We start from the raw sequence: 14,552 nt of genomic DNA on the forward strand, positions 1-14,552 counted from the left end.
CTATTTCTCTCATTTTATTAAATATAGGAACACATTTCTGATCGCTATTTTGTCACTGCGATAGCAAGTTATGAGTGTTTGAAATATGCTCTGTAATATATCAGTCCATATGTCAAAGCAACGGCCGTAAACGAGATTCGCTGAGACCTGTGCGAGACATCGTAGGATGGAAGTAAAACGTACGGCGGAAATCAAAGTGACCAACGTCTGCTAACGTTGTCAAAAAACGCGCGTGCCCTCTTTCAAATGCTGACGTAATCAAGCCGGAAGTTTTCCCTGTGTCCGAAATCGCTCCCTGCTCACTATATAGTCAGGACGCCATTTTGTAGTGCTGTCCGAAACCTTAGTGAGGATTATGTGGGAAATGCGCTCAGTATAACATGCATTTATCACAAAAATACACGCATGTATTTATTATTTTGAAAACCCAACAGCTGCCTGATCTGGCACGTTTTTATTGCGTGACAGTAATGACGTAAATACCAGCGCAACGGACTCGTCCTTATCCTGCGGTCTTTCCGACTCTTCTCTACTCCACGCTGGTTGGAAGTCGTATGGAATAATCTCCATCGCTGATGAAACTGGCGAATCTCGAAATTAATCTAAATCGGAATGATATGGCGATCTGGCCGCTGTGTAAACAGTTTTCAAAATGGCGGTGCTGACACTTCACGTTTGAAGTCTCGCACAAGTCTCGTGAAAATCGTGTGGGTAAAGCGACGCCTGCCGTGGACCAAACGAACTTCATTCAACGTGACTAAAAACCGAAAAGGCTGATAAGTGTAATATAATATGCCAATACGAGTCACGATATAAGGTTAATAAAACCGAAAACATAATTGAATAACACGTTAATTAAGAAATAAAGCAAGTTTAAAAATGACTTGAGGAGGCATCGTGGCTCAGGTGGATAAGGCGCCATACCATAAATCCGGGGACCCGGGTTCGATTCCGACCCGAGGTCATTTCCCGATCCCTTCCCCTCTCTCTCCCCCGCTCATTTCCTGTCTCTACACTGTCCTATCCAATAAAGGTGAAAAAAGCCCCAAAAAATATTAAAAAAAAAAAGACTTCAGTTCTCCTTTAATGGTCAACAGCCAACGTTTTAGCAAAATGGAAATTTGTGTCATTTTCACACCTCAAAAAAAAAGAAAAAAAAGCCTATTTCAACCTGGACAACTTGTTTACTGATTTTTATTCATAAATAGCAACATGTTGACATGCTGTAGGATTAGTCTTCTGTGCAGTTTATTTACGGCAGAGAATGCCCGCTCAGATGGCACCGATGTCCCCGATCTGCAAAGATAACGCTGAGCTAGAGTGGCCAGCCTCGGGAAACGTGTCTGATTAGCTCTCAATCAGTCGAGAGGATTTGTATGCGACGAAGAGGAATTGTCTCTCCATACTTTGTGCGTTTACCACACTAATCATGATTAAACGGTGAATTATGAACATCCTTAATCCTAACCAAGCCTCTGTATCTTCTGCCTCTGGTCCTGATACAGAGCATAAAAGGCTTGGGCTAAACTCAGAAACGGGGCATCGCAGTTCTCCATGTCCTTCTGCAACACACACACACACACACACACAAAAGAATACTGGGTTAGTAAGTAGAAAGAAGCCCGTGGTGTTAAGTACAACCCCGATTCCAAAAAAGTTGGGACAAAGTACAAATTGTAAATAAAAACGGAATGCAATAATTTACAAATCTCAAAAACTGATATTGTATTCACAAGAGAACATAGACAACATATCAAATGTCGAAAGTGAGACATTTTGAAATTTCATGCCAAATATTGGCTCATTTGAAATTTCATGACAGCAACACATCTCAAAAAAGTTGGGACAGGGGCAATAAGAGGCTGGAAAAGTTAAAGGTACAAAAAAGGAACAGCTGGAGGACCAAATTGCAACTCATTAGGTCAATTGGCAATAGGTCATTTACATGACTGGGTATAAAAAGAGCATCTTGGAGTGGCAGCGGCTCTCAGAAGTAAAGATGGGAAGAGGATCACCAATCCCCCTAATTCTGCGCCGACAAATAGTGGAGCAATATCAGAAAGGAGTTCGACAGTGTAAAATTGCAAAGAGTTTGAACATATCATCATCATCTACAGTGCATAATATCATCAAAAGATTCAGAGAATCTGGAAGAACCTCTGCGCGCAAGGGTCAAGGCTGGAAAACCATACTGGGTGCCCGTGATCTTCGGGCCCTTAGACGGCACTGCATCACATACAGGCGTGCTTCTGTACTGGAAATCACAAAATGGGCTCAGGAATATTTCCAGAGAACATTATCTGTGAACACAATTCACCGTGCCATCCGCCGTTGCCAGCTAAAACTCTATAGTTCAAAGAAGAAGCCGTATCTAAACACGATCCAGAAGCGCAGACGTCTTCTCTGGGCCAAGGCTCATTTAAAATGGACTGTGGCAAAGTGGAAAACTGTTCTGTGGTCAGACGAATCAAAATTTGAAGTTCTTTATGGAAATCAGGGACGCCGTGTCATTCGGACTAAAGAGGAGAAGGACGACCCGAGTTGTTATCGGCGCTCAGTTCAGAAGCCTGCATCTCTGATGGTATGGGGTTGCATTAGTGCGTATGGCATGGGCAGCTTACACATCTGGAAAGACACCATCAATGCTGAAAGGTATATCCAGGTTCTAGAGCAACATATGCTCCCATCCAGACGACGCCTCTTTCAGGGAAGACCTTGCATTTTCCAACATGACAATGCCAAACCACATACTGCATCAATTACAGCATCATGGCTGCGTAGAAGAAGGGTCCGGGTACTGAACTGGCCAGCCTGCAGTCCAGATCTTTCACCCAAAGAAAACATTTGGCGCATCATAAAACGGAAGATACGACAAAAAAGACCTAAGACAGTTGAGCAACTAGAATCCTACATTAGACAAGAATGGGTTAACATTCCTATCCCTAAACTTGAGCAACTTGTCTCCTCAGTCCCCAGACGTTTACAGACTGTTGTAAAGAGAAAAGGGGATGTCTCACAGTGGGAAACATGGCCTTGTCCCAACTTTTTTGAGATGTGTTGTTGTCATGAAATTTAAAATCACCAATTTTTTCTCTTTAAATGATGCAGTTTCTCAGTTTAAACATTTGATATGTCATCTACGTTCTATTCTGAATAAAATATGGAATTTTGAAACTTCCACATCATTGCATTCCGTTTTTATTTACAATCTGTACTTTGTCCCAACTTTTTTGGAATTGGGGTTGTAGTTATCGAACAGCACAGTCTGTAAAGTGTGCTACACTCTAACAGCTTTTGCATTATGATGGAGTTTGGATCAGAGGCCACTCACAGCTGAGGTCTCATGGTACTGAAGACCTTGTTCCTGTGCCCACTCCTGTGCCACGGACGTCTCCACCTCTCTCCTCGATGCCAGGTCTGACTTATTCCCCACCAACACACCTTTAACACACGGACACTGTAACCGTCAGTTCAGACGGCGGCGCTGGAGGCTTCGTCTAACGCCAACCCAGCTTCAGGCAACCTTTTGCTTTTTTCTTTTCCGTTCTTTGTGTTATCGACTTTTTGATCATTTTGCCTGTTAGTGAGCCACTTTAAACATTTTACACTGATAAAAAAAAAAAAAAAAAAGATTTTGTGGAGCTGATCAGAGAATAATTATCTCCTTATTTGCTGAATGTCCAGGGTATGCAGGAATCTCACTCGGCAAATCAGATTTAACAACAGACAACACATGAGGAGGAGGTCTGAAGGGTGATCAGGCTTTTTCGATTGCAGATTATTAAATATCGGCACCCCCACAATCGACATTTTTAAATCCAATTTTAAAAAAAAAGCATTTATTTCCCCAATAAACGTCTACAGAATCAACTCTTTCTGCCTTGCAGTTTTGATTCTTACTGCTTTTTGTTAAAATTAATAATTGCATTATTATTTATATTCCAGAAACCATTTTATGCCTATGGTTTAAAAGCAGTTAAATAACCAAGAGTGTACATCCTGGAAGACGCTATAATGCGATGTGGAATAAATTTTGTAATTAAAAGTACATTTTAATTAAATAAAAACACAAAGCAGGGCGGCACGGTGGTGTAGTGGTTAGCGCTGTCGCCTCACAGCAAGAAGGTCCGGGTTTGAGCCCCGTGGCCGGTGAGGGCCTTTCTGTGTGGAGTTTGCATGTTCTCCCCGTGTCCGCGTGGGTTTCCTCCGGGTGCTCCGGTTTCCCCCACAGTCCAAAGACATGCAGGTTAGGTTAACTGGTGACTCTAAATTGACCGTAGGTGTGAATGTGAGTGTGAATGGTTGTCTGTGTCTATGTGTCAGCCCTGTGATGACCTGGCGACTTGTCCAGGGTGTACCCCGCCTTTCGCCCGTAGTCAGCTGGGATAGGCTCCAGCTTGCCTGCGACCCTGTAGAACAGGATAAAGCGGCGAGAGGTAATGGATGGATGGATGGAGGCTGTAGCTCATACTAGCCACTGTTGTTGTGTGCGAGTTAGAATTCCGATCAATCCTGTCAGAGGAGGAGCGATTTTTGTGAAATTGCATATAACCCCTGTGCAGCCTCATATGGCAGGTGGCGCCACCTGGTGAACAATTCTTGTTGGAATATGTCTTTAGAGTCTTCTGGGTGAGTTTCAGCGAAAACATCTTCGCAGTTTATTCTGACGAGTCATCCAAAAATTTCAGACGCCCATAAAATTGTAAATATGACAAATGGCGCCACCGTTTTGACGACTTTTTGGCACGTGACCACTGTGTAGCCTCATCCATGGCAGGTGGCGCCACCTGGTGAACAATTCTTGTTGGAATATGTCTGGGTGAGTTTCAGTGAAAATGTCCCAGCAGTTTACGAAGAGTAGCGGTTAACGTGACGAGTCATTCAAAAATTTCAGACGGCCATTAAATTATAAAACATGAAGGTGGCGCTACCATCTTGGGTGGCATGGTGGTGTTGTGGTTAGCACTGTCGCCTCACAGCAAGAAGGTTCTGGGTTCGAGCCCAGTTGCCGGCGAGGGCCTTTCTGTGTGGAGTTTGCATGTTCTCCCCGTGTCTGCTCCGGTTTCCCCCACAGTTCAAAGACGTGCAGTTAGGTTAAAATGGGGCGGCCTTGGGCTGAGGTGCCCTTGAGCAAGGTACCGAACCCCTGACTGCTCCCCGGGCGCTGTAGTATGGCTGCCCGCTGCTCTGGGTGCGTGCGCACGCGTGTTCACTGCTTCAGACGGCTTAAATGTGGAGGATGAATCTCACTGTGCTTGAAGTGTGCATGTGACAAATAAAGGTTTCTTCTTCTTATCTTGACAACTTTTTTGCACACCCGCCTGGGGAACATCAGATTTCGATCAAACGCAAATCCAATCAATCCTGTAGGAAGAGTAGTGATTTTTATAAATTGTGGCTGGATGACGACAATGGACGGTCGACGCGTGATCGCATTATGATCCTGAATCTAAACTGTTTCGCTTTGGACTGCCTCTTTGTGCTCGCTGCTGGTGGATGTTTTACTTTTTTTTTTTGCTTGAGCATGTGGGTGGAGCCTGTGTATTTGTATTTGAAGAAGCAAACGATTTGATACGCTCCTAAAAAATTAACATGACATGAACGGCATTCTGTTTCAGGGTAGTATGATGCCGTCTGAGGTGAAGCGGAGTTACTTTAACCACCACGAAGCTGATCATTTTCCTTTACCGTCTTACACCACAGTAGCCTAGTAAACTAGACCCACCCGCCTAGCGGCCAAAAATATTTTTGCCTACGAGTGGGTCTAGCCTCGCACCATATCAACAAAACACCCCGGGCATCAAATCGTGCCCGCCAATCACAACGCAAGGTTTTTGTTTGGATTCTTTAGGCGGGCTTTTGCAGGAGTGACGACAAAGCTGCACGACGCTGGAGAAAGCACAACAGGAAAGATGGCTACGGCTAGTGAACAGCGCTAGTTTGACTCCGCTTTGGAATCAGTTTTAGAAGAATTAGACTTGGAGTTTTCGTTGAAACATGAGCAGGAAGAGGCTCTCCGCTCATTCCTTTTCAAGAAGGACGTTTTCGCTGTTTTGCCGACCGGCTATGGCAAAAGTCTGATCTACCAGCTGGCTCCGCTCGTAGCCAAAAGGATGGGGCTAGTTTGTGCAGTACGAAGAATTAATAAACAGCTTTGAAACATTACTTTTTGATTGTTTCTTATTTTCCCGTTATTTTAAATTTAAGGGAAATTATTTCACCAAACACCACTAAATAAAACCTCTCAAAAACAGTTTAAGCAAACCCTTGAAAAACACTTGAAAAAAAAAAAAAGAGTGTATGTTAAGTACAGTGGGGCAAAAAAGTATTTAGTCAGTCACCAATTGTGCAAGTTCTCCCACTTAAAAAGATGAGAGAGGCCTGTAATTTTCATCATAGGTACACTTCAACTATGAGAGACAGAATGGGGGAAAGAATCCAGGAAATCACATTGTAGGATTTTTAATGAATTAATTGGTAAATTCCTCAGTAAAATAAGTATTTGGTCACCTACAAACAAGCAAGATTTCTGGCTCTCACAGACCTGTAACAACTTCTTTAAGAGGCTCCTCTGTCCTCCACTCATTACCTGTATTAATGGCACCTGTTTGAACTCGTTATCAGTATAAAAGACACCTGTCCACAACCTCAAACAGTCACACTCCAAACTCCACTATGGCCAAGACCAAAGAGCTGCCAAAGGACACCAGAAACAAAATTGTAGACCTGCACCAGGCTGGGAAGACTGAATCTGCAATAGGTAAGCAGCTTGGTGTGAAGAAATCAACTGTGGGAGCAATTATTAGAAAATGGAAGACATACAAGACCACTGATAATCTCCCTCGATCTGGGGCTCCACGCAAGATCTCACCCCGTGGGGTCAAAATGATCACAAGAACGGTGAGCAAAAATCCCAGAACCACACGGGGGACCTAGTGAATGACCTGCAGAGAGCTGGGACCAAAGTAACAAAGGCTACCATCAGTAACACACTACGCCGCCAGGGACTCAAATCCTGCAGTGCCAGACGTACTTAAGCCAGTACATGTCCAGGCCCGTCTGAAGTTCGCTAGAGAGCATTTGGATGATCCAGACGAGGATTGTGAGAATGTCATATGGTCAGATGAAACCAAAATAGAACTTTTTGGTAAAAACTCAACTTGTCGTGTTTGGAGGAGAAAGAATGCCGAGTTGCATCCAAAGAACACCATACCTACTGTGTAGCATGGGGGTGGAAACATCATGCTTTGGGGCTGTTTTTCTGCAAAGGGACCAGGACGACTGATCCGTGTAAAGGAAAGAATGAATGGGGCCATGTATCGTGAGATTGAGTGAAAACCTCCTTCCATCAGCAAGGGCATTGAAGATGAAACATGGCTGGGTCTTTCAGCATGACAATGATCCCAAACACACCGCCCGGGCAACGAAGGAGTGGCTTCGTAAGAAGCATTTCAAGGTCCTGGAGTGGCCTAGCCAGTCTCCAGATCTCAACCCCATAGAAAATCTTTGGAGGGAGTTGAAAGTCCGTGTTGCCCAGCGACAGCCCCAAAACATCACTGCTCTAGAGGAGATCTGCATGGAGGAATGGGCCAAAATACCAGCAACAGTGTGTGAAAACCTTGTGAAGACTTACAGAAAACGTTTGACCTCTGTCATTGCCAACAAAGGGTATATAACAAAGTATTGAGATGAACTTTTGTTATTGACCAAATACTTATTTTCCACCATAATTTGCAAATAAATTCTTTAAAAATCAGACAATGTGATTTTCTGGATTTTTTTTTTCCTCATTCTGTCTCTCATAGTTGAAGTGTACCTATGATGAAAATTACAGGCCTCTCTCATCTTTTTAAGTGGGAGAACTTGCACAATTGGTGACTGACTAAATACTTTTTTGCCCCACTGTATGTGGTACAGACTCCAAACTTGTGGTCATTATCTCCAAACTTCTTAATATCTAGAACCTGTTTATTAATTAATACGCATTTTGAAAAATTATTTATTTCAAGGTCTCCCCCACTGCTTTCTGTCGCTCTGACTACGTCACAGTCACTGTTGCGCTGATTGGTCAGAGCGTTGGCCTATACGCACAGAGACAGTTTGAAAGACAGCGGGTTGTTCCTACCCACACCCGTCGAAAATGTCTACGACCGAGACCAGACTAAATATTCACATTTAGTCTGGCTTGCCAGGCTAACACCACAGTCATTTGCCAGTGATTTTTTTTTTTTTTAATTTAATTTTCGAATGTCATGCCAGACTGTAGCTATTGAAATTACTAAGATCTTTGAGACACTTTTGATTGCATTATGCCACTATTATACCCTGTGGAGTCAGCACAAATACTCTATATTGTATAATTAAATTAAGTTATGAAAATTTAATGCCCTTTTTAAAGGAATTGAACAGCGTTCGTGTGTACTTCTATAGGACTCATGGAAAGGGCATGAAAGAAGTGTGTGTGTGTGTCTCAGGAGAGTTTTCTCTCACCCGGTAACTGCAGTCCGTTGCTGCGAGCTCGGACTCTCTCCAGCCAGCGGCCGCAACTGTTGAACGAGTCCAGGCTGCTGATCTCAAACACCAGACACACGACTGATGGCTGCCCCCACTACGCAAGAAAACATTTACACACACGGCCTATAAATACAGACAGCACCAGTCTCACTGACAGACAAACAAACACACACACATTCAGCAAATACATACAGGAGCTCAATTAGCCCAGTGGAGCAGAGAGAGTAAAGCTCTTAATGAATACAGCTAGGGAATTTATTCTGGCGTGGGAAAAGGCTCTGCTCCCACCAACCCTCTGCTAGACTCCAATTTCTCAGTGTTGCTTAAATTAGTGGTTCTAGCGCGAGTGTTTCTGTAGACCCAAAGCCCTGCGCAATTTGCTGTTTCCCCGGCTCTAACGCAGCAGCTAATTACTGACCCGGAGTTTCCGGAGTTTAAATCAGGTGCACTGGTGCAGACAGAACATGAAACTGCTGCTGCACAGGACAGCAATCAGTGTTTCAGACACATCACACCCACACCGCGTTCAAACTCGCCACCGTTTCTTTCTTAGGCAAGTGCATGACACAGACGTACGTTTCAGGGAAAAGTGACACTCGTCAGAGGGACGTGCGGCGTTCGAATGAAGATTTTCTCCATTTTATGCAGATTAGTCATGACGCAGCAAAGGAAATAATCCAGATCATTCACTCAAGAGAAGGATGGAAGCAGAGAGAGAGAATCATAATGCCATAAAGCATATCATAAATCAAATTCATTTAACAGTGCTTATAAAAAAATACTGCACTGATAATTATCTTTCTGATTTAAAAAAAAAAAACAATTTTGGAGGAGACAAAAAAAAAAAAAGTATTACCATTTTTTCACATGTCTCTACAAATGTCTCCCGCCCTGCAGAGTCAAAGATAAACAGCTCCTGAGAGGGGAAAAACAGGAACAAAACAAGTGAATGAATTAATGTGGAAGTTTATTAACTGAGTGAGTGAGGGAGGGAGTGAATTAAATGAGTGAGTGAGTGAAGGAGGGAGGGAGGGAATTAAATGAGTGAATGAGTGAGCGTGGACATTAAATGAGTAAGTGTGGAAGTTAAATGAGTGAGCGAGCAAGTGAGTGAGCGTGGAAGTTAAATGAGTGAGTGAGTGAGTGAGTGAGTGAGCGAGCTAAATGAGTGAGTGAGGGAATTTAAAAGCTAAATAACTGAGTGAGCGAGTGAGTGAGGAAGTTAAATAACTAAGTGTGGAAGTTAAATGAGTGAGTGAGTGAATTTAAAAGCTAAATCCTTGAGTGAGTGAGTGAGTGAGTGAGTGAGTGAGTGAGTGAGTGAGTGAGTGAGAGAGAGAGAGTGGAAGTTAAATGAGTGAGCGTGAATTTGGAAGTTAAATAACTGAGTGAGTGAGTGAGTGAGTGAGTGAGTGAGCGAGCGAGCAAGCGAATTAAATGAGTGAGGGAATTTAAAAGCTAAATCCTTGAGTGAGTCAGTGAGTGAGTGAGTGAGTGAGTGAGTGAGAGTGGAAGTTAAATGAGTGAGCGTGAATTTGGAAGTTAAATAACTGAGTGAGTGAGTGAGTGAGTGAGTGAGTGAGTGAGTGAGTGAGCGAGCGAATTAAATGAGTGAGGGAATTTAAAAGCTAAATCCTTGAGTGAGTCAGTGAGTGAGTGAGTGCGTGAGTGAGTGAGAGTGGAAGTTAAATGAGTGAGCGTGAATTTGGAAGTTAAATAACTGAGTGAGTGAGTGAGTGAGTGAGTGAGTGAGTGAGCGAGCGAATTAAATGAGTGAGGGAATTTAAAAGCTAAATCCTTGAGTGAGTGAGTGAGTGAGTGAGTGAGTTAAATGAGTGAGGGAATTTAAAAGCTAAATAACCGAGTGAGCGAGTGAGTGAGGAAGTTAAATGAGTGAGCAAATGAGTGAGTGAATTAAATAACTGAGTGAGCGAGCGTAGAAGTTAAATAACTAAGTGTGGAAGTTCGATGAGTGAGTGAGTGAGTGAATTTAAAAGCTAAATCCTTGAGTGAGTGAGTGAGTGAGTGAGTGAGTGAGTGAGAGAGAGTGGAAGTTAAATGAGTGAGCGTGAATTTGGAAGTTAAATAACTGAGTAAGTGAGTGAGTGAGTGAGTGTGGAAGTTAAATAACTGAGTGAGTGAGTGAGTGAGTGAGTGAATTTAAAAGCTAAATAACTGAGTGAGCGAGTGAGTGAGCGAGTGAGGGAGGGAGCAAGCGAGCAAATTAAATGAGTGAGTGAGGGAAATTAAAAGCTAAATCCGTGAATGAGTGAGTGAGTGAGTGAGTGAGTGAGTAAGTTAAATAACTGAGTGAGTGAGTGAGTGAGTGAGTGAGTGAGTGAGGGAGCGAGCAAGCGAATTAAATGAGTGAGTGAGGGAATTTAAAAGCTAAATCCGTGAGTGAGTGAGTAAGTTAAATGAGTGAGTGAGGGAATTTAAAAGCTAAATAACTGAGGGAGGGAGGGAGGGAGCGAATTAAATGAGTGAGTGAGGGAATTTAAAAGCTAAATAACTGAGGGAGGGAGGGAGGGAGCGAATTAAATGAGTGAGTGAGGGAATTTAAAAGCTAAATAACTGAGTGAGTGAGTTAAATAACTAAGTGTGGAAGTTAAATGAGTGAGCAAATGAGTGAGTGAATTAAATGAGTGAGTGAGCGAGCGTAGAAGTTAAATAACTAAGTGTGGAAGTTAAATGAGTGAGTGAGTGAATTTAAAAGCTAAATCCTTGAGTGAGTGAGTGAGTGAGTGAGTGAGTGAGTGAGAGTGGAAGTTAAATGAGTGAGCGTGAATTTGGAAGTTAAATAACTGAGTAAGTGAGTGAGTGAGTGAGTGAGTGAGTGAGTGAGAGTGGAAGTTAAATAACTGAGTGAGTGAGTGAGTGAGTGAGTGAGTGAATTTAAAAGCTAAATAACTGAGTGAGCGAGTGAGTGAGCGAGTGAGGGAGGGAGGGAGCAAGCGAGCAAATTAAATGAGTGAGTGAGGGAAATTAAAAGCTAAATCCGTGAATGAGTGAGTGAGTGAGTGAGTGAGTTAAATAACTGAGTGAGTGAGTGAGTGAGTGAGTGAGTGAGCGAGCAAGCGAATTAAATGAGTGAGTGAGGGAATTTAAAAGCTAAATCCGTGAGTGAGTAAGTTAAATGAGTGAGTGAGGGAATTTAAAAGCTAAATAACTGAGTGAGTGAGTGAGTGAGGGAGGGAGGGAGGGAGCGAATTAAATGAGTGAGTGAGGGAATTTAAAAGCTAAATAACTGAGTGAGTGAGTTAAATAACTAAGTGTGGAAGTTAAATGAGTGAGCAAATGAGTGAGTGAATTAAATGAGTGAGTGAGCGAGCGTAGAAGTGTGGAAGTTAAATGAGTGAGTGAGTGAATTTAAAAGCTAAATCCTTGAGTGAGTGAGTGAGTGAGTGAGTGAGTGAGTGAGTGAGTGAAAGTTAAATGAGTGAGCGTGAATTTGGAAGTTAAATAACTGAGTAAGTGAGTGAGTGAGTGAAAGTTAAATGAGTGAGCGTGAATTTGGAAGTTAAATAACTGAGTAAGTGAGTGAGTGAGTGAGAGTGGAAGTTAAATAACTGAGTGAGTGAGTGAGTGAGTGAGTGAGCGAGCGAGCGAATTAAATGAGTGAGTGAGGGAATTTAAAAGCTAAATAACTGAGTGAGCGAGTGAGTGAGTGAGTGAGCAAGCGAGCAAATTAAATGAGTGAGTGAGGGAAATTAAAAGCTAAATCCGTGAGTGAGTGAGTGAGTGAGTGAGTGAGTAAGTTAAATAACTGAGTGAGTGAGTGAGTGAGTGAGTGAGTAAGTTAAATAACTGAGTGAGTGAGTGAGTGAGTGAGTGAGTGAGTGAGGGAGCGAGCAAGCGAATTAAATGAGTGAGTGAGGGAATTTAAAAGCTAAATCTGTGAGTGAGTGAGTAAGTTAAATGAGTGAGTGAGGGAATTTAAAAGCTAAATAACTGAGTGAGTGAGTTAAATAACTAAGTGTGGAAGTTAAATGAGTGAGCAAATGAGTGAGTGAATTAAATGAGTGAGTGAGCGAGCGTAGAAGTGTGGAAGTTAAATGAGTGAGTGAGTGAATTTAAAAGCTAAATCCTTGAGTGAGTGAGTGAGTGAGTGAGTGAGTGAGTGAGTGAGTGAAAGTTAAATGAGTGAGCGTGAATTTGGAAGTTAAATAACTGAGTAAGTGAGTGAGTGAGTGAGTGAGTGAAAGTTAAATGAGTGAGCGTGAATTTGGAAGTTAAATAACTGAGTAAGTGAGTGAGTGAGTGAGTGAGTGAAAGTTAAATGAGTGAGCGTGAATTTGGAAGTTAAATAACTGAGTAAGTGAGTGAGTGAGTGAGAGTGGAAGTTAAATAACTGAGTGAGTGAGTGAGTGAGTGAGCGAGCGAGCGAATTAAATGAGTGAGTGAGGGAATTTAAAAGCTAAATAACTGAGTGAGCGAGTGAGTGAGTGAGTGAGTGAGTGAGCAAGCGAGCAAATTAAATGAGTGAGTGAGGGAAATTAAAAGCTAAATCCGTGAGTGAGTGAGTGAGTGAGTGAGTGAGTGAGTAAGTTAAATAACTGAGTGAGTGAGTGAGTGAGTGAGTGAGTGAGTGAGTAAGTTAAATAACTGAGTGAGTGAGTGAGTGAGTGAGTGAGTGAGTGAGTGAGGGAGCGAGCAAGCGAATTAAATGAGTGAGTGAGGGAATTTAAAAGCTAAATCTGTGAGTGAGTGAGTAAGTTAAATGAGTGAGTGAGGGAATTTAAAAGCTAAATAACTGAGGGAGGGAGGGAGGGAGCGAATTAAATGAGTGAGTGAGGGAATTTAAAAGCTAAATAACTGAGGGAGGGAGGGAGGGAGCGAATTAAATGAGTGAGTGAGGGAATTTAAAAGCTAAATAACTGAGTGAGTGAGTTAAATAACTAAGTGTGGAAGTTAAATGAGTGAGCAAATGAGTGAGTGAATTAAATGAGTGAGTGAGCGAGCGTAGAAGTGTGGAAGTTAAATGAGTGAGTGAGTGAATTTAAAAGCTAAATCCTTGAGTGAGTGAGTGAGTGAGTGAGTGAGTGAGTGAGTGAGTGTGGAAGTTAAATGAGTGAGCGTGAATTTGGAAGTTAAATAACTGAGTAAGTGAGTGAGTGCGTGAGTGAGTGAGTGAGAGTGGAAGTTAAATAACTGAGTGAGTGAGTGAGTGAGTGAGTGAATTTAAAAGCTAAATAACTGAGTGAGCGAGCGAGTGAGGGAGGGAGCAAGCGAGCAAATTAAATGAGTGAGTGAGAGAAATTAAAAGCTAAATCCGTGAATGAGTGAGTGAGTGAGTGAGTGAGTGAGTGAGTGAGTGAGTTAAATAACTGAGTGAGTGAGTGAGTGAGTGAGTGAGTGAGTGAGGGAGCGAGCAAGCGAATTAAATGAGTGAGTGAGGGAATTTAAAAGCTAAATCCGTGAGTGAGTGAGTAAGTTAAATGAGTGAGTGAGGGAATTTAAAAGCTAAATAATTGAGTGAGGGAGGGAGGGAGGGAGGGAGGGAGGGAGCGAATTAAATGAGTGAGTGAGGGAATTTAAAAGCTAAATAACTGAGTGAGTGAGTTAAATAACTAAGTGTGGAAGTTAAATGAGTGAGCAAATGAGTGAGTGAATTAAATGAGTGAGTGAGCGAGCGTAGAAGTGTGGAAGTTAAATGAGTGAGTGAGTGAATTTAAAAGCTAAATCCTTGAGTGAGTGAGTGAGTGAGTGAGTGAGTGAGTGAGTGAAAGTTAAATGAGTGAGCGTGAATTTGGAAGTTAAATAACTGAGTAAGTGAGTGAGTGAGTGAGTGAGTGAAAGTTAAATGAGTGAGCGTGAATTTGGAAGTTAAATAACTGAGTAAGTGAGTGAGTGAGTGAGAGTGGAAGTTAAATAACTGAGTGAGTGAGTGAGTGAGTGAGTGAGTGAGCGAATTAAATGAGTGAGTGAGGGAATTTAAAAGCTAAATAACTGAGTGAGCGAGTGAGTGAGTGAGTGAGTGAGTGAGTGAGTGAGCAAGCGAGCAAATTAAATGAGTGAGTGAGGGAAATTAAAAGCTA

General features: G+C 42.5%; 1 protein-coding gene across 1 annotated transcript in view; it reads right to left on the reverse strand.

Moving 5' to 3' along the window:
- Positions 1–1,177: 1,177 nt before the first annotated feature.
- ift27 (intraflagellar transport 27 homolog (Chlamydomonas)) overlaps positions 1,178–14,552 on the reverse strand; it is a 41,667-nt gene continuing 28,292 nt past the window's right edge. The window contains exons 4-7 of the mRNA XM_060918826.1: positions 9,371–9,430; positions 8,491–8,608; positions 3,332–3,441; positions 1,178–1,562 (exon numbers count right to left, since the gene is read on the reverse strand). Coding sequence (XP_060774809.1) covers positions 1,464–1,562; positions 3,332–3,441; positions 8,491–8,608; positions 9,371–9,430 — 387 coding nt within the window. The 3' untranslated portion in view covers positions 1,178–1,463. The remainder of the gene's footprint in view (positions 1,563–3,331; positions 3,442–8,490; positions 8,609–9,370; positions 9,431–14,552) is intronic.

Source organism: Neoarius graeffei, chromosome 4, assembly GCF_027579695.1.
Source record: "Neoarius graeffei isolate fNeoGra1 chromosome 4, fNeoGra1.pri, whole genome shotgun sequence".
NCBI lineage: Eukaryota > Metazoa > Chordata > Actinopteri > Siluriformes > Ariidae > Neoarius > Neoarius graeffei.